Below are 19,537 nucleotides of genomic sequence, written 5' to 3'. Positions count from 1 at the left end.
TTACCCTGGCTTAAAATAATGAACGAAGGAAAGAAATAATAAGAAATATATAAAGGGTTTGACCAGAAAGGTCCTCAAGTCCTGGTTATGTCAGGAGAGTCTGCTACCTTTAGTGGAGGCATGTGTGCTCCTGCTAGGGGTAGGGGAGCGGGCAGAGGTGGGGTCTTGGCTCAGGGCTGGAGTGCTGAACAAGGGGGGCAGTCCCAGCAGAGGCGGGAAGAGAGAAGCAGCTCCGCTAACTGGCACGTCCGACGCCCTCCACCAGTCTGGCAGGAAAACACATTTTAAAGCATTTAAAAAAAATAAATAATAAAAAATAAAAAATAAACAACTTCTTTAAAAGACTATTAATTATTCACCAATTCAACTGTAATCAACACACTGTAATGAATCATATATGACTGGATTATTTTGTAATGCAGCAGGTTCAGCCTGTTTGATAACCACTAGGACACTATAGAGGCCAGTGTTAAAAGGTCAAAGCAGCAACACCTTTTCGGAGGTGACAGCAATCCCAGAAATTACATAAGGAGGGATTTTAAAGCCACTATAGAAAACAAACTGCTTTAAATTTGTAAACAGGTTTATAAAAAGATCTAGCCAGACTGACAGCACCACCATTCAGAAGAGTGGTTTGTTAATGTTCAGAGGTACAGAAAAGTCATTTATGTGATCACAGAACAAGTTCTGCAGGCACACATCCACACCCAGACAAGGACAGACACCCACACTCACCCCCCTCCCCCGACACACACACACACAGATTCCATATAAAAGCATTTTTCTGAGAGTTTTGAGATTTACGCTGTGCAATATTTTAACACAACAATATTTTTCTCTCAGAGAGCAGGGAGCGCAGCAGCTCGCAAAATATTTAGAGAAATGTGCGGTTATCCAATCGCACGCCAGCAGAGGTCAAAGCGAAGCCTTGACCTCGGCGGGTGTGTCCGCTGTAAACGTCGAATCCCTAGCACGGCCTACTGGTCTGATGAAGGAGACAGTAAAGGTGATGCATGCGCAGTGTGGGCCGCCTCGCCGGAGGGACAATGTGTGAGGAAGGACAAATGGAGGGAAGACAAGGTTTTCAGAAGATGGAGAGTTTTAACCATAATCATGACATTCTTTTATTCATTTTTCATTAAGCTGAAATGGCAACGTGTTTCACTGAAGAGTGACACTGTTTGATGTGTAAACATTTGATTTCAGTCAAACCTGTTAAATAATCAAAACACATTCATAGGTTAAGAAACTCTAATGTGAATGAGCTATACGCAAGTATACCTGGGAAGGTTCCCAGCTGGGCCTGTGGCGTTAGAGCTGCTGGCATTCCCAGTGTTCCAAGACCTCCGAAATGGGAGCGTCCAGATAGAGCAGAGTACAGGCTGAAGGCTGGATGACTGACCATGGGGAAGGCACTGGACACCGCCGACATTCCAAATCCCACATCACCCGCCATTCGGAACAAATGCCCTGCTGAGAGGGAATGAGGATAGACAGAAAACACAGGTCACTAAAGATTTAATAAGACATCACACAGAAATGAGAACTCACATCTCTGTTTAAAAAAAAAAAAAAAAAAAAAAGGAGGCAAATTATTTATTCTCACTCTCATTCACATTTATTCTTATTCATGTCTCGTTGGAGTATTTAGTGCTTTACCAATTAAAGAATTAGCATATGCAAGGGTGAACAGTCAAGATCAAATGAGCACCAGCCAATCAGAATTACAGCGGTGCTTCACTGCCTGCTTCCCACTGCACTGAGTGAATATTAATGACCAGGAGAAGAACGAACCATTCACACTTTTACCCAGTGCATATAAATGCATTTGTGTGCAATGTTTTTATTTTTCCCCCCCCTAAACTTATTAGCTTGGAAAATGAATGCAATGCAGTACATGTCTGCTGTCTGGATAATTAGTATCACCCAGGCACACAGAGAAAAAGCTCCGACTAAATGAGGGGGGAAAAAAAGAAAAGAAAAAGATCAATTGCACCACTCAGGAACAGCCATTATGGATCCAGCAGAATGCAAACATCGACTTCTGTATGCAATAAAAGGGACTCAAACACCTCGCAAAAAAAAACAAAAAACAAAACCAAACAAAAACCTTCTGCTGTTTCTTTAAAAACTGCCTGTATCCATGCACAAATATTGTGACAGTTAGGAGAATGAGTGTTTGCGCATTGTGTAAAATGACATTTGACATTCTCAGCCATGCACACACACATCTGCGCAAGGCAGAGGATAGGAAGAACACGGCACATGAAAATTCAATTAGCTGCTCACACACACGCACAGACAGTGTCTGTATGAGTGATACATTACACACACAGTATATGAGACATTACCAGACCAGATTTACAAATAAAGATTTATACATTTATAAAATCTGACTGAAAGCGAGAACAGCAGTTAGCTCCAAGTACGCAGCTCTCCGTGCGCATTACCTTTAATAAATTGGACGTGATTAACACCACGGAGAGCCTGAATGCTTTTAACCTAAGAGAGAGCAGAGGCGCAAAGGAGGGGGAAGCCCTGGACAGCAGCTCTCATCAGGATTGGTCTAAAAACGCACCGCACAGACCATTAACTGACAGCGAATCCATCCGCTACGGACCCTGCCCCACGCCCTCCACCACCACACGCCGCACACACGGCAGCCGCCCTCCATCTTCGCACATGCCACACTCCTTCCGTCTCTCCAAAAACCGTACACATGCCACGCGCTCTCCATCTCCGCACGCGCCCCCGCCATCTCCATGTAGATCGCCACGTTTGTCTAAGATCCCACATAATCATTTCAAAGTGCTTTGCCATAAGCTGAAGATGCTTTAAAAGGCAGGGTGGTGGCGGCGGGGTATACATAAATATATTTGCATATGCGTAGATGAAAGGCAGTGGACTCGCTTGTAATTTCAACAGCCATGACATGCTGCAGTGGTATCTTTCAGAAAGTCATTTACTGGTGAAAATCCTGAAGGGCGCACAGAGAGCAGAGATAAAAGCTCACGGGCTGTCAAGACGGGGGGGGGGGGGGGGGGGGTGAATGCGGGTGCGGGGGATGGGGTGGGGGGTTGGACCGCATTTCTCCCCAGGAGAAACAAAGCAGCACTCTGCCGCCATCGCACCCCTCCATGTCCACCTTCAATCGCGCTCTAATGAGCTGCGTGCGTCTCTGCCACGGATGAGGCGGAGAGCGTGGGAGGGGCCGGCGAGCGTCCCCGCCTCCCCGCAGTGTCCCCCACAGCATGCCGCAGTGGCTTCTGCAAATACCTTTTTAATATTAATGGCGTCATTATCTCCAGCCTCAGAACAATTAAAGTCAACTGGCGCGGGAGGAGGAGGAGAAGGAAGAAGAGGAGCTGGTGAAGGGAGGCTCCACACGTGTGAAATCGGGATCGTTCCCTCGGCCCGGACGACGCCGCGCCTTCCCGGAACAGGATGCGTCATTTGTCCCCGTCATCCCAGAATCCATCAGCACGCTCATCTTCCGATAGAGCAGATGACCTCGCGAGGGGAGAAGCAGGGCTAATTTCTCATTTTGTCTCCTGCCCATTTCAGCCTGTGAATGACGCACATGCAACACAGGATATCTGTGCAGATGTGTCCAGCCTCAATCCATACAGGTTTAGTGTCATATTAATGACTGCTGAGGCTTTAGGATATTGATTGTGCCAAGCAAAAAAATAAATAAATAAAAAATAAAATTCTATGCATTAATAACAAAAGGTATAGAACATATGCGCCATCTTTAGTAGATGTCCCCCTGAGGGAACAGGCTCGTGCGAATGGCAAACTGCCTCTGTGCTCAGCTTGACTTTAGAGGGGACTGCTTTTAATCAGTGCTCTGCCCAAAACAGCTCATCTATTTTTAAAAAAGTAGTTGGATTAAAACAAATAAATAAAAATAAACCAATGTTGTATACTTTGGGGGGGCGGGGGGTGGTTGTTGGTAAGAAAAGGGTCATAAGTCACTGGGAATGTGGCTCGTTGTTTTCCAGTTTGGACAGCTATTGGGTGGGGGGGGGGGGTGATCACTGCCTCTTGCCTACCTGCTACTTCAGAGCTTTACCACGATTATTACAGAGAACAGAGCACCCCTCATACCTGCCCCGCTCTTCTAAAGGTGAAAGAGAGGCAGGAAGTAGCTGAGAGAAAGGGGAACACACTCTCACACTGTTGGCATTCATTAAAACAGCAGCTTTTTCCTTTCGCAGCCAAACTGTCAGGAAAGTGTTAGAGCAGTCTGCTCCAGGCTCTCTCGCCATCTTAACAGTGCACACATAATTAACACAAAACAGTGCTGCTTTACTAGAGCGTGCACACACTGTGTGTGTGTGTGTGTGTGTGTGTGGCAAGCAGGGATATTCCAGTCGAAGAGAGTTTCGCATCATAATGTATGCACTAATTTGTGACTAACTGAAGTCGTACTCTGGGAGATTCATTCAGAACGCATATGCCCTACAGAAGTTAGATAAAATATTGTATAAAATGTAGCTAACCTTGAAATGCCTATATTTTTCTATTTTCATTCTAGAAGAAATATGACGACGTAAATATGAAAACGGCTGAGTCCAAGAGTGACCTAGGACCTAGAAGAGCAACTACAGTAATACGGAGTCCTATGTGCAGGGGCGAGACACTAGGACAGCCGCCGCTCAACTCAGAAAACGATTTGTTGGAAGTCTTCTTAGGCATGCCTGCTCTTGAAAAATCACAAGGTGTTTTCTGATAATTGTCTATAGTTTTCACTTTTTCCACCATCTTCATATGCTGCTTATTAATACCTTTTCGTATTCTGTTCTGTCAGTTGGTCTGACATCAACTTCAATTATCTCATCAAAACTGCTGAGGAGTTTATCTTTACTAAGCCTTAGCTTATTACTAAATTCATTATAAATGTCTAGGGAGAAATAATCCACTTGCTCCTAACAGGGGTGTGAGTGTATGGGGGAGTTAATAAAATTAACCTATCTATTTTAAAGTGGCGAGGTATGGAGAAAATAGGCCCCCTTTACACAGTTATTGTTAATACACTCTAGCCTTTTAAAAACAAAAAAAAGGGGAAAAAAAAAAAGAGTATTGTTACACTGATTACAGTTATAACAAATTCTACACTAGTTCCGCTAGCTTCAGTGTCAGCATGCTAATTAGCTAATGCTTGCAGGCTACATCAGGCTACAAAGAATGTATGGGAAATAAATTATTGCACATGATTCATGAGGGTACAAAGAAAGCTAACGAGACCTAGCTTTCTTTTTGAGATGTGCATCATGTGAACAAAAGATACTGTTTTATCATAATAAAGCAGAATTGTCAAGTGCATAAACAATTGAAGCTGGAATGCTCAGAACAGTGCTCTAAAGGTCTGGTGCAGTTTGGGGATTTCCCTACCCAAATGCATCTGATAAGCTTCCAAGTGATGTTGCCTCGTTTGTCCTATGGACAAGGTGTGCATAAATAAGTTGCTCTTACTACCTACAAGCTACTATTGAAGTTAACAGTATGATTTAAAACAGTTAACAGTATAATTTAAGCGTTAAATAAAACAGCCTCAGTAATTTTCAAAATCTTTTAGCTTGCATGCTTTTTTTGTAATGTGATGTCAAAGGATGGAGTTGAAATGCAGGCTGAGCAGAAAGTACGAGTCCCTCTAGAGTTGCAAGGATGGGAGTCAGCACAGCTCTCTGCCTTCAGTCTAACACCCCATTATGGACACCTCACTCTGTGACGCAGCAGCGACCGTGTGAGCGTGCTCTGAACTGTGGCATGCGCAAGCACATGTAATGGTGTGTGCCTCTGCTTGTTCATGGGAGTGTATACAGATCTGCGTGTGTGTGTGTGTGTGTGTGTGTTTTTTCCCCTCTCTTACCGCTCTTGCTTGCTGGGTTTGGTGATGTAGAAGGGGAGGCTACCGATCTGATGGAGCCCTGGGGGGGGGTGGGCGTCGCCAGTCTCTCTCCAGACTCCATACCTACAAAATCATTACACCCAAAACATGTCAAAACACACACAGACACAATGACATTTTTAATCCATTTATGATGAGACAAGGGATGCAGCACAATTTTCAAAAGAGAAAAAAAAAAAAGCAGTAAATATACAAAATTCTCTAAAAACAACTTAAATGTGCCTACAATTAAGTTTCAAAATTATTTTACTGGCAACCAACATTAAAAACTGGTTCTTTCTCCCTTCCGTGACAGTTACTGCAGACGTGTTCCTACAGCTTAAGAAGCAAAAGTGAAAACACTGGTCTTGCGGAACCACTTCGTGGTTTCTTCAACATCAGACAAGCGATTGGGAATCATATCAAGTTTCAAGAAGAGGTGCAATACCTATGCACTTCTGCATTACAGTCCTGACATTACACACATTACAGTCCCGACACACTAGCTGTTGGCCACATTTGGGGATGGAAGAAAATACTTTAACAATTTAAAAGTTTAACTTTTATATTAAACATGGTATTTACTATTAGCTTAGTTTTGTCCAAATGAAAGGACTGAGCATCAATTGCAAAAGTATTCATCCTAAATTACCACATAGACTTTTAAACAAAAAATTGCATTTAATTACACACACAAAGCTAAAGGCATAAAATAAATAAAATTTCAGTTTCAACTTTCGGCACAGCGCGTTATGAATTTCAGTTTCATTTCCAGCCAAATAGCCAACCGTGACTGTTGTGAAAAGCACTGCACCATCTCAGTTAATCGCAGCTAATAATTCCAACCAATCATCACTAGGCCTGATTCTGAACACACACTAGTCCCCTGTGGCAGTGAGGGCACGTCCTTCACATGTTTATGGTTGGGTGACAGCAGAGTATGTGTGTGTGTGTGTGTGTGTGGAACCCAGATCAGAGCCGAGGCCAGGCCAGGCTTGTTTAGCCGACAGATTGTAGGTGGCAATGTTGGTAAACAATAAGGAAATGCTGAATCGGTTGGAGGAGGTGTAAGCCGTACACCTAGTTTAGCTGATAATGAAAACTGCATTTCCTACTCAGAACCATTACATTGCTGTTTAAGAAAAAGAAGGAAGGAGCTAGTTGGTACATGGAAATTAATTTTGCCTCCTCTAGTCAGACAGGTGAACAATGCACACTTCTGCATCTAAAATGGTCTAAAATTCAGGAGCTAAACAACAAGCTGCCTTTCAAAAACAAACAACTGAAATTTCGATTTCACTGTCTCCTGAACCATAAATTAGGTCTAGCAGTAGAATAATCTGTGTGCATGCATTAATGTATGTACAGACATGAGCAAAAGAGGTGTGTGTGTGTGTGTGTATATTTTATATATATAAAAACAGCACAGCTCAAATCCCCTGTAACATAGCTTCAGGCTGGCTTTCACAGACAGGTGTGTGTTAAGTGTCTGATCAGACATCCACATGCAGAGCAGCCTTTTCTCTGTTGCCTGGGCAAAGCAGCACAAACAGACAAACTAAAAAAGCACAAGGACTGGCCCTAGTGCTAGCGCTCGCACACACACGTCCATGGAATGTAAATTCGGGCATCTTTGCTGCTAATCACACATTCATGCATACATTGGGGGAGGGTGTCAGTGAGTGTGTGTGTGTGTGTGTGTGTGTGTGTGTGTGTGTTGGAGGAAGAGAGTTGGAGAGAGATAGAAATTATGCATCATGTAAATGCCTCTGTGTGCTGTACCACCAAAACTGGCAGCACACTCATTTGTGCTTCTCCATGGAGTGCAAATGAAAACTGTAATTGAGCAAGATGGCATGCTGACCTGTGGAAATCTGTGATTCAACTAATGAGATATGCTTAGGCCAGCACATCTGAAGTCAAATCCTATGTTCTGAAAAGCTTTTCTGTTCATCCATTTTTGTATTAAATAAATAAATATTTCTCCACTGGAAAATGAGCGGTTTGTGAAGTTGCGTGGGCCCTGCTCTGATCTAGATGCTGTTATGACCACTACTGAGCTTGAACGTCCCTTAAATCAAGAGTAGCCTGAAAACTGCTTTCAGTGTTTCCTGAAAGTAGTGTTGCCCAATAAACAGCTATAATATCATAATGTAATTAGCCATAATTCAAGAATTTAATTTTGTTTTTAAAAATAAATAAATGTATTTTAACAGGAGTAAATTCTGCCTCACTAGAAATCTTGATTAAAATAATGACAAAATAACCATCATTTTTTTGTATTTCAAAAGCCCATTCTGTGTTAATTATTAGAATCAGCCCACAAACCGGATACAAGCTATTCCTTTGATTAGGAGGGTAATTAAGCATGCTGCTTTGTGGCAGGCCTGTGCATATCATGCTGCTTTGAGCTCCTAAATTCCATTTGATTTGCGAAAGTAACATATTTTGACCTTGACAACATGCATAACCTAGCAGAATGCAGCCAATCAGCAGGCCAGCAGGTGGGTCAGGAGGAAGAGATGCTACGAGAGGTGCACCATCAGTTAGCGCAAGCATCACACTCGCAGCGCTTGTCAAATTCCATCTAAATTTGACAGGCCCAACTAGGTTGATTTCTTTCCAGACTAGATGGTGATGCAATGGGATCTTCTGAGCGTTACTGGCGAGCGTTACCATCCACTGACTTTGGAACGGGGGGGGGGGGATGGCTGGCACAACCTTAAAACTCAGCATTACTACAGATTCACATCTGTAAATGTGGTTCACTTGCTCATGCACAGTTAATGACAAACACTACCAAGGCTGCTAAAACAGAATATTTACTGAGCACAAAACTGTTCCATCAATGTGACCTCCTCACACATTCATTAGAGAACGAGAAAAAGAAAAAGAAAAAGATAAAGAAAAAGAAATAATCAGCAGGGGGCAAACACCCAGAGGGCAAACACCCCACAAAATTACAGTATTTCATCACAACAAGGAAAGAGAGAAAGAAACTATTCGTAAGGGTCGTCGTTGCCATTTTTAGTGATTATGTATGTGTATCACTGTGTTCTTCTCTCTCTCTCACACACACACACACACACACACACCCCTTTACATTCTCTCCCACTCACACAATGTCTTCCACTGTCATCAAACATGGCGGTCACTCAGCCAAACGAGAGGAGAAAAGACGAGGGGCAGGAAGACAGGAGGCGAGGAGCGCCCTTCTGCAGGACCTCCGGATCTGTGTACACCCGTGCACTGGGAACGCTGAGACACTGGGATGCTTCCTACTACTGCCAAAAGGGTGTCTAAGTGCTCTGGATGAACGCCTTTCCCTGCTGGATGAGATGTAAAGGGAGTCCCACCCTCAGCACAGCTCACCAGGCTGGACTGTGGGGGTCGGAGAAAGGAAGCTCAGAACACGGCTGCTCCTAATTCACTGTGCTGCCTCCACGAGCCATCACAACATAGGACCTGGGCTTATTTATATTACTGTCATTCCCATTTCATGGGTTTGTTAAATGTAGGTCCTGACACTGCACTAATAGCACAAGCTGGGCAGTGGAATGGGAACACTTCCATCTCTCTTCACGAGTGTGACTTACACACTGCACTTAAGGCAGTCTCTCCATTTGATGTGGTGTATATATCTCTCTGAGTAAGAGCTTCATGGGGCCTGCAAGCAATTCAGCGTGTGTGCGCGCATGCGAGTGTGTGAGTGAGTCTAATCAACGGTATAAATTGAGGAAGACAAGTGAAGTGAGGAGCACACTTGGCCTTCACAGTGAGCTGCAGCAGACACGGTTCCTGGGACCACAAGGAGCAATGCATCCCAGAAAGTGCAATTCCACATGTCACACCCACGCCCACCTACCCCCCTCCCCCCACCCCCACACATACCGCCCACATACACCTACACATCCATCACATGTGCAATCCCGGAGCCGCTGATGCGTCTGGCATAACACCAGCACACGTCAGATATGGAAAAACGCAGCCTTGCATATTTCAACACACATTCAGCTGAGTGGTAGAGAGAATATAAAAAGACAACGAAGGAGAAAACAAAGGGAGACTAGCAGAGATAAAAAGCCAAACTAGAGACTAAGGAATAAAAAATTTTTTAAAAACACCATGTGGCACCACATGATATAGATCAATTTGTCTGAAAATGTCACCCTGGTTTCTTTCACTATGCACACATTAAAAGATATGCAGCCAGCTACTATAGCCTGCTGTGTCAGACTGCAGCGGTCTCGAATCCAGAATGAAATCAAACAGGGCAGACTGCTTGCCATCTCGAATGGAGGGCACTCAATGGGAGTTTTACATGCTCTCAAGTTTACAAAATTTTTCACTGAATTGCTATTATCTAGCAGAAGGCAAAGCACGGCAGGCTGATCGATTGTGACTGACTTTTCTGGTGATGAGAGCTCTTAGGATTCCTGTTCCATATTATGGACGTGGTCAACAGTGTTGACATTTCATTTCAGACTCAGAATTAGGTCGAAGAAAAGTTCAGAACGTGGTCTCTTCAGCACGAAACTCATGGCAGTAAACATGGCAACTGTAGCTCTCAGGAAAGTAAAAGGCTCCCTGTGCAATGAGCTGGGGGCATGAGAATAGCAGTCACATGGTAAGACATGGCAACACGACATTAGTCCTACAAAGATGCAAAGACTTGCCTCGTCACCAAGAAAATCACTCCAATCTGGTGACGTCGACGTGACGATATGTAACACGAAGATGTAATATCCACAAAATGGCTGCGAAATAGGAGCGCAGGCGATCTTGTATTAATCAATGGCAGTGGACAGTGACATAGCAAGCCTCACTCTGCTTTGCACGTGAACTGACCTCACTCTGCACTAATAAACCCAGGAGGCGTGGAGGAGCTGGACGATGCAGCTCTAAAGATCATGATGCTAATTTGCGTGTACCGTGGGCGGGTTTGGTGTTGAGCGTGGCGTACTAGTTTAGAAGCGAGCTGCTACTCGCGCTTCCATGCCTATTGAAGGGACTATTGTCATTTCATCCGCAGTAAAAGAGATGTAAAAACTCGGCCATATGGGAGGGGCGGAGCACAGGAAGAGGACCAAAGAAGGGGCAATCACTGTGGAGAGTGGGTGTGTATTTATATATATATATATATATATATATATATATATATATATATATGTGTGTGTGTGTGTGTGTGTGTGTGTGTGTGTGTGTGTGTGTGTGTGTGTGGAGGGGGGGGGGGGGGGGGTAGAGAGCAAAAGCAGACCTCCACCAGAAGTGTGACTGGAGTCTTTCAGCAGTGATACGCATAATGTGGATGACACACGCTTGAAAGGGAGGACAGGGAGGAGAAAGAAACAGGAAAAAAAAAAAAAAGATTAAAAAACCCCAGCACCACACAGATAGAAGAGGCTGCCAGAACAATAAAGGTTTCCAGGAGCATCTGCCTGTAAGCACACCCCATCTCTTTAGTGTAATCCTAAATGCTTCTGCAACTCGGGGAGAAGTGGCAGGAAAATTGGAATATAACCACACGGTTATTAGTTAAGGGACTCCGCTGGTGAAGAGAATATTTGTATGCTCTCTAGGGGTTCCCAAATTCATATGTACATACACATTCAATATTTAAACTGTTTTAAACCGTTATAGAGACAGGGTTAAGTAAAAGCAGAAAAGCTGATGCAAGGGAGTGGGTGAAGGAGCAGGCCTACAAAAACACATATGCATGCAATGATGGACCATCAAAAGGAGACACATTAAAGAGCAAAGCAGAGAGAAGGTTGCCTGTGCAAAGGTTATCCCCCTCATTCTGCAGCTCAACAGAACAGCTGACCCAAGAGGTCCCTCTCCTTCCTCCAATTCACACACTTAACCACAGTGGTGTCATCTTCACTAGAAATCTCATTAGACTGGGGGATGAGAGGGAGAGGAAGAAAACAAATGATAGATGCATTAATGTCACAGAAAGAATGTGCATGTAACCAAATACACAAAATCTGGTTATTAAGTGTAAAGATCATACTTTTTTTAAAAAAAAAAGGGTGAAACACAGGAATATTCTCTGTTATAATATCTGCTAAAGGCATAAAACCCAGTATTCCACTGCTAGAAACATGTTTGCATCTCTGGTCTCCTCATCACTATTAAATACCCCCACCAAAACCAAGACATCAGAATTATACATCATCCATAGGCCTCCCTGCTCTCTAAATATCAGCAGTGGCCACTGAAAACCCCATATTGGTTGACGACTACTATCAGTGGACAAAGGCGCTCACGCAGAGCAGTGACTATACGGAGTGTGTAGGCCCTGTGATCTCCATCTTTACCTCCCTCTCCTTCTCAGGCCCACGGGAGGCTCCTGCTTCGGCACTTCTCTGGCGCTCACACCGGTCTGGCTGGGTAATTAAAATCTCATTCAACATGATGCACCCTTCATTTGCGTCAGTGCTTTCATTTCACATGGTGGAATTAAAGCACTATATAGATTTAGAGGGGTGTGTGAAGGACAGGGGGGGGGGGATTTTTTAAAAAAATCGCAGGGAGTTCTTTCAAGGACAGATGAATACAATTAGGCTGATATTTTCCTGTAAAGGGTAAAACGAGGAGTAACTTGAGTTAATGCAGCCCAGTGGACACAGGAAATGGGGGGGGGGGGGGCTTCAGTGCACTCAGTGGTTATGAATATTTGAGCTTCACAGTTGAATTTGTTGTAATTTACCTCTCTCTCCCTCTCCCTCTCTCTATTATGGATATTGATATACATCTCCTTTCCTATAGATGTATAACTGAGTACAGATCCAGGTAACTGGCATTTTCTTCAGTGTTACAGCAAAATCATTACTGAATCACTGGCTGAGAAATACCTTGGATTGGGGGGGGGGGGGGGGAGTTGTATTTTTATTTTTATTTATTTATTTATTTTTAAATCGCCAATACCATGTAGGGCAAATCTCACAAAGACATAAAACACAGCCTGAAGGACAAAAACAAGCCCGTGTCCTTAGAGAGAGTATGAGAGAAGCACTGGCAAACGTATGTAAAAAGAACAATGAACAGTAAGAGAAAGGACAAGAAGAAAAACACGTTTTTCTGTTTTGTTTTGTTTTTTAAATAAGACGAAGACATTAGGTCAGAGCTAGCTGGCTTTGTCAGACAACAAAATGTTGCTATCGCCCTCAGGCTATTAAAATTACAGCAAAAACTAGAAAATGCTGGTGAGAGGTGGAGCAAGAGATAGGAGGAGGGAGACCGAAACGTCACTACCACCTTCACTGGGCCATCTTTAAATAATCCCTTTAATAAGAAAATTCTCTCTCCAGTTGGAAACGGCAGAATTGGCTATCTGTGGGTCACATGATCGGTGCGGCCCTCTGTATGCAAGTGAGCGTCCTACCACAGGCAGATTATCCTGCATTTTAACAGATTTACATAATCTACAAACTTTCTAATGATCAACACTTTTCTCCTCAGTAACACGATGGTAGTCACTTTACCTAATCATAACTTTCAAGTTTTTCAGGATTTCCTACAGTACTGCATTAGCCTACAAGATGACACGTGCATTAAACAGCACATTTGTAGGAGTAACAACAGTATTAACGGTCTAACAGTAATGCAAGCATTTCCCTTGTTTGGATGGAGGTCAAATGCAATGATGCATAAAAGACCAGAGTAACCACCCTACTCATCTGCCAGCCAGTGTAAACAGCAAATGTGATCTGAACATCACCCACACCCAGAATTAATCTCTGCATGAAAGCCTAATAATGCATTGTTGCATTTCAGGTCTAACGCAATCATAGAAAAGAACATTGCACTGCAACACCTATCTTAACCACATCAAACTGGATGTAAACCCATCCCTTACTAATGCACAAGAATTTATTTATTTATTCATTTTTATCTGAGACCACAAAGTAATTATCTCATGGTAAAACTACTCCATGTAACCTTAACTGCCTTCGATCTCAATTTGTGGAATTTGCATTTATAATGGAGAGGACCTGGATATGCTTGCATATGCAGCAAACACACAAAGCGCACAAATTTTCCATTTTCACTCCTGCATGAGTACAAAAGGCTCGATTTCATAAAACCGAGCCAGGATTTACACAAACACAGCCAAAAGGTTCATAAGAGAATCAATCACCCTCCTGACTTCAGCACAGCCACTCCCTCACCAATTACAACAGGATTTATAGCTTATAAATCAGGCAAGATGGTTTTTGTGAACTCACATGTGCATGCAATTATGGCTAAACAAACGAATAAACCAGCTACAGGTTAGTCCAACGCTCCACACTCGGATCAATGCTATAGTTCATTGTGCTCTTCACTGGTCATGGAACAAGACTCAGTCCAGGAGCACAGCAGCCAGTCTCAAAAAAAGAAAATCATTGCCCTTTTACTGTGGGATTAAATTAAAAGAACATGTGCTGCTACACTGTTCTTGTGTAAGAAGTCACGCAGTGGAGTAATTTATGTGAAGTCATGACGAACAGAACAGCGTGTCTCTCATTTGGAACGGTTTCCGCTTCGTGGGAGGACCACTCCAGTCCACAGCCCGTGTTAGCCCCAGACTTGCCGTTGGCTAAGCATTTGCTAAATGACGACCAGGAGTGTGCTTTTGACATTAGCTGCTCTTTAAAAAAAAAAAAAAAAGGCATGCCTGTACACCATTCAAACCCAGAAAATACATAAGTTAAGAAACAAGTTAAGACTGGATGAGTACTGATTTAAGACAGTACATTTTAGAATATGTTGGGCATATCAAGATATGAAATTAAAGGTTTAGGGTGACCCAACAGGCCCATTTAATAAATTACAAAGTAATTCCCTATACAAAATCTGGCAAAATGATTACTTATCTAAATTGATCTAATAATTTGGTTTAAAAAAAGCCATATAGCTCGACAAAGAACGCAGACATATGTCCAATTGTCAGGTAATGCTTCTTCCTGTTACATGTTACTTCCTGTTTAATGATAGAAAACTACACAATATGGACAAAAATGCAATACTGATTATATTGGTACAGATACTAGGATGCTCATAGCACACCACTCATAGGAATATCATGCACGTAACCTCATAAGATCACGAGTCAAAAGGTCAAAACAGCAATACCAACAAACAGTACATCATGCATTGCTCAATTAAAAGACCCAGGGAACTTTAATCTGTGCATTCTTTCTAATGATCTTAATCTTGCTCTTCTGGGCACACAATATATAAACAAAGCATCTCCAATGAACACCATTCCAAAGTCCAACAAAAGTCTGATTCATTTAGCCAGAAGTTCTCCTTTCCCAAACGGGTGGTCCTTACGTTGTGTAAAGCTCACGGAAGCACTACTCTCCCCTCCCACACACCTCCTCCTCTCAAATTCCAAGCAAACGGGCTAGCAAGCAAAAGACTTAGCCTAATAGTTACGATATAACTTGTATCTTTTGGGTGGGAAGAGACTCTATACAATCAGTTAATCTCGGTGAACCCAACAACTAGCATGATGAGTTAATTACAAAAATACTTGCAGACATTTGATCAGGCTACAAGGAAATTAACAAAAAACCCAAAAGTAGTCAATGCTAAGCCAGTTTATTTTGCAGTGATGTCAATGGCATTATTCAAGCATGTAGATAGTTTGCATGCCAGTGCATAGTCCCGCCAAGTTATTTGTTTGAAAGTTTGTAGAATGTTTAATACAACACTAGTTCAATATCATAGAAACACTTAATACTTTGTTTTCTGGGTCTTTAATTAGTAATATTTTTTTTTCTAAAGTCAAACACAGAATTTCCCCTAAAAAGATAACATGCATCCATTTAATATTTCAGGGTATCCAGGCTAATCCTAGAAGTTTGCTAAATATGCTTCAGTAAGCTGTATGAAAGGCTCTAATTAGCCCATCTAATTTTTTCGTATAGTATCACAGACCCTGTAGCAGGGTTCCTCCTACACAAGGATTTCAAAGGCAGGGGCTTTTCTCCAACGGTGTGCCATCTCCCAGTGGCAGCACACTAAAAACACTGCTGGGGCGCGCACACCGCCTAGGAAGACGCTACTTTTGTATTCAGTTTATTACTGTCATTAGTGACAGCAAAAGGGGCATCATTCCGGCATAGCGTTGTGATCAGCACAATGCAACTGGCAAGGAGCTGCCAAAGGAGAGCGAGATGCAGTTCACTTCAACACTAACAAACTCAACAAACCGCTGAGTCCTGGTTTTCATTTTCTTCCCCCACCCAAATACTTAATATCTTAATGTCTTAATATTTTTGTAGAATTACAGATTCCGCACAGGAAAATAATAAAATATTAAAATAAATAAAATGAAATCACATAGGCTAATCAGATTAGTATGGTTTCCGAGCTGCTGAACATGATTCACGCTGTAGTCAAGCGTTTGCCCAGGCACGGTGCATGTGGCGGAGGGTCTGCGGCTGATGGGAAGCCGGACCAAGGCAGCGACCTTAATTAAAGGTGCTGGAGTTATTATAGCTTTATTACAGAGTTCTATAGCACTGTAGAATGACAGATATATTACAAAGGTGACCAACATTTTATTTAAGCAAAATTACTTGTTAAACATGTGAAAACATTAAAAAATGTAAAGAAAAAAACTGAAAAAAATAAAATAAAAATCAATGGACATTTGCTAGAGCTTTTCTGTAAAAGTATGCACTTTAATCATGCCACAACTAAACCATGCAGGCAGGATTTGCTTTGTAGTTCTGATTACACTGAAACACAGTTGCAGCAACTTAATATTCCACAATAACAAGACCATTTTATTTTGGATAAAATAAACTAACTTTATTTACTGTGATTTTTTTTCCTCCAAATCATAATACAAAATTGCACTGCAAACCATACACCAACAACCTTAGTTCCAACACAGATGACCTTAATGAGCAACAGAAACTAGTTTACTTTGCTTAAAGCTACTGTCTTCAACAAAGGCCTAGTAGTGACCAAACACGAGGCATTCTTTGCTGCCAATCAGAAGGCTGAACAGCAACAGTCTTGCTCCTACCAACAATACAGCATTACAGTATTTTAAAAGCCACCAAATCCTATAGAACCTACACATTTTTCAAATGGTCCATTCCAGATCACATTCCAGCGAAGAACACAAGGGAAGCGGGGACTGTGGGTCTGCACACCTGCCACAGACAGATGTTCGGTGTAAATCAAACTGAAACAAACAGAAGCCGCCCTTGGCATAGGCAACCAGAGACACCAAGGTCGGGGAGGCAACCAGCTCCTGAAAGAACTAGAACTAGTTCAGTCTTCTCAGAAACTACATGACTATGATGGTCTTTTATGTCTGCTTATAAACTTCTGCAATTTCTTTGTGTGTCAACAGAGATCACCTCAAGTCTTCTCTTATATCAGTTACGTGGCAAATCACAGACAAAACACAATTTAGGTCAACTGCAGAGTAATTCTGTCAAAATGCAACCCACACCACCATTGTATAATGTGACATGTAGCCTGATATTGAATAGAGAGATGCAAACACAACAAGCTGTCCATAAGCACACAAACACTGAAATCAAGCAAGCAAGTGTGGCAGGGTGGGGAGGTGAATACTGAAAGTAATGTAAATTGGTCTTGGTTTCAGGAGAGAGATGCTTGGTTCCAGTCCTCTCACCGTTTGACTGTTGGGGAAGCAGCGTGCGAGGCGGATGCTCTCTGCAGGGTTCGGAACGGAACATTAGCACAGATCGTTTAGCCCCAACAGCCTTTCACACTCTTTCTCCTGGACGTCAGTCAGGGCAGCACTCTCAGCTATATTCAGGCCCACACTCAGTTCATTCACATTCACTTTACAGAAGGAGACTACATGTAGGGGTGATTTACAGTCATTAAATCAGCATTTTAATAATTATTTTGGTGTGTGACCAACAAAGTCTTAATGAGAGACTCGTACAGCAAAAGAAGCATTCATGATGGGAGTAGGTTAGTCATGGCTGAAAAAGGAACGTCTTGAGGAAGAGGGCTCACTTCCTGTCTGCCCATGAACTATATAAATATATTATTATATATATGGTCATCATAGATAACAGACAACCAAGGTGGTTTTTAAGGGCATATGCAGTACAGAAAGTTTGCCTGAAGACTGAGGAATACTACCCAATCCCACTATCAGATCCAATCACCTCTAACTATCTGATACAGTAAAATAAGTTTCATTATGAACAGGCTACTATTTTCCTAGAACCATATGACACATTCAAATGAGTACCTTGTTGTGCTTTATACATAAATAGCAGGATTTCCTTGAAAAGAAGCATGAACATTTTCACCTCAACACATTAACATCAATTTGGATGTAATAGCATCCTAATTCAACACCATTTTAAAAAGAAACATCAGTGCCCATGCTATTCCTTTTTGCATCCATAAACGTTTGGGCAGCTGTACTAAGTGAAGCGTCTAATTTAATCTATAAAGCCGGTTTTAGGTGCAAGTTTGACATGAGTGTAGCACATAGTGGCACTTAGTAGCCAACAAATGCCTGGTGAGACCTCTCTTCTACCGACTTTCAATGTAGAGCATGTAAAAAAGTCAACGAGCTTGTTCATCAGAAAAGTTACTCTAGTGAGAGCTGATTCATGAATTAATTGTTCTTTTCGGGAAATCAGTCGAACCAATTCAAAAACCTTTGTCTGGCACCTTACTTTGCAATGTTTACATCTTGGTTATGGGTTAATTCTAATAAAATTAGATTTTTTCATTTTGTTTCTGCAGCGTAGCCTGTAGCTTCCACAGCCATTTGTGCCGTGTGCAATCCTCGCATACGGCCTCCCTGTGTCTCCCTGCTAGAAACCGGGTGCACCATGTAGAGTCAGACTCACTCGCTGACCGAAAGAGCTGATACCGAGAGCCTCTCTGCGGTTCCTCACTGAGCCCAACACGCTCAACTGATTCAACTGGATTCTACCCCCTTTGGTTGAAAATGTGCTGAAAACTCAAAAAGCCAGTTTCCACAAAGCAATGCGACCTTTACGCACAGGATATTATCTCAGGGTGAGAACAGGCAAACATGTTACATATTATTCCAGTCATCAATTTTATTTGAACTGGGAGGGAGATGCACTCTTAGAATTCTGACTGGGTGTGAGCCACATGCCATTACACTGCGATGTTTATTTTCAAAGACACCCAGTAAAACAGCCTGTCACTCGGTATCACAAGGCTAACCCCCCCATAGCACTGCTATGACAGTAGTGGAGGTCTGCTTATGGATGCACATTCACAAGCGAGTTAAATTTGGATAAACAACATTTTAATTAAAACAACATATTTCAAATATAAACACACATTAAGGGCTCAGTGAAACACACGGCAATAAAGGTTTTATATATACTTTCTAATAATAAATAACTTAGTTTACTAGCATTTACTATACCTTTATCAGAAAATGCATGTTGTAAAGTATGGGAATGGTGATAGCAGTACCCCTGCAAAGCTCCGTGCGACAACAGGAACAAGACATGACTTCCAATACCCCCCATGAGAACGGTAATAAAGGTTCTGTTAACACAGCGGTAATATGGTGCAAGTGTGGGTTCATCCAAAACATTCTTCCTGTACTGAGGAGTGTTTCCTGCATCTTCCTTCATATGATGGATAAAGTAGTTC

At 42.4% G+C, this 19,537-nt stretch overlaps 1 protein-coding gene across 12 annotated transcripts in view; it reads right to left on the bottom strand.

The window, feature by feature from the left end:
- Positions 1-19,537, bottom strand: part of baz2bb (bromodomain adjacent to zinc finger domain, 2Bb) — a 75,595-nt gene that overhangs the window by 20,796 nt on the left and 35,262 nt on the right. For 10 of the 12 annotated variants that reach the window (XM_081713595.1, XM_081713593.1, XM_081713594.1 and 7 more), the window contains 3 exons: positions 5,876-5,977; positions 1,282-1,473; positions 108-266 (listed from right to left, as the gene is read on the bottom strand). In XM_081713595.1, the coding sequence (XP_081569721.1) occupies positions 108-266; positions 1,282-1,473; positions 5,876-5,975 (451 nt within the window). In that variant the 5' untranslated portion in view covers positions 5,976-5,977. The remainder of the gene's footprint in view (positions 1-107; positions 267-1,281; positions 1,474-5,875; positions 5,978-19,537) is intronic. The other 2 variants (XM_035520283.2, XM_081713589.1) reach the window with 1 other exon arrangement.

The sequence above is a fragment of the Electrophorus electricus genome, chromosome 4 (assembly GCF_041902795.1).
Source record: "Electrophorus electricus isolate QZ-2024a chromosome 4, ASM4190279v1, whole genome shotgun sequence".
NCBI lineage: Eukaryota > Metazoa > Chordata > Actinopteri > Gymnotiformes > Gymnotidae > Electrophorus > Electrophorus electricus.
This window is presented reverse-complemented; position numbering and strand designations above follow the sequence as displayed.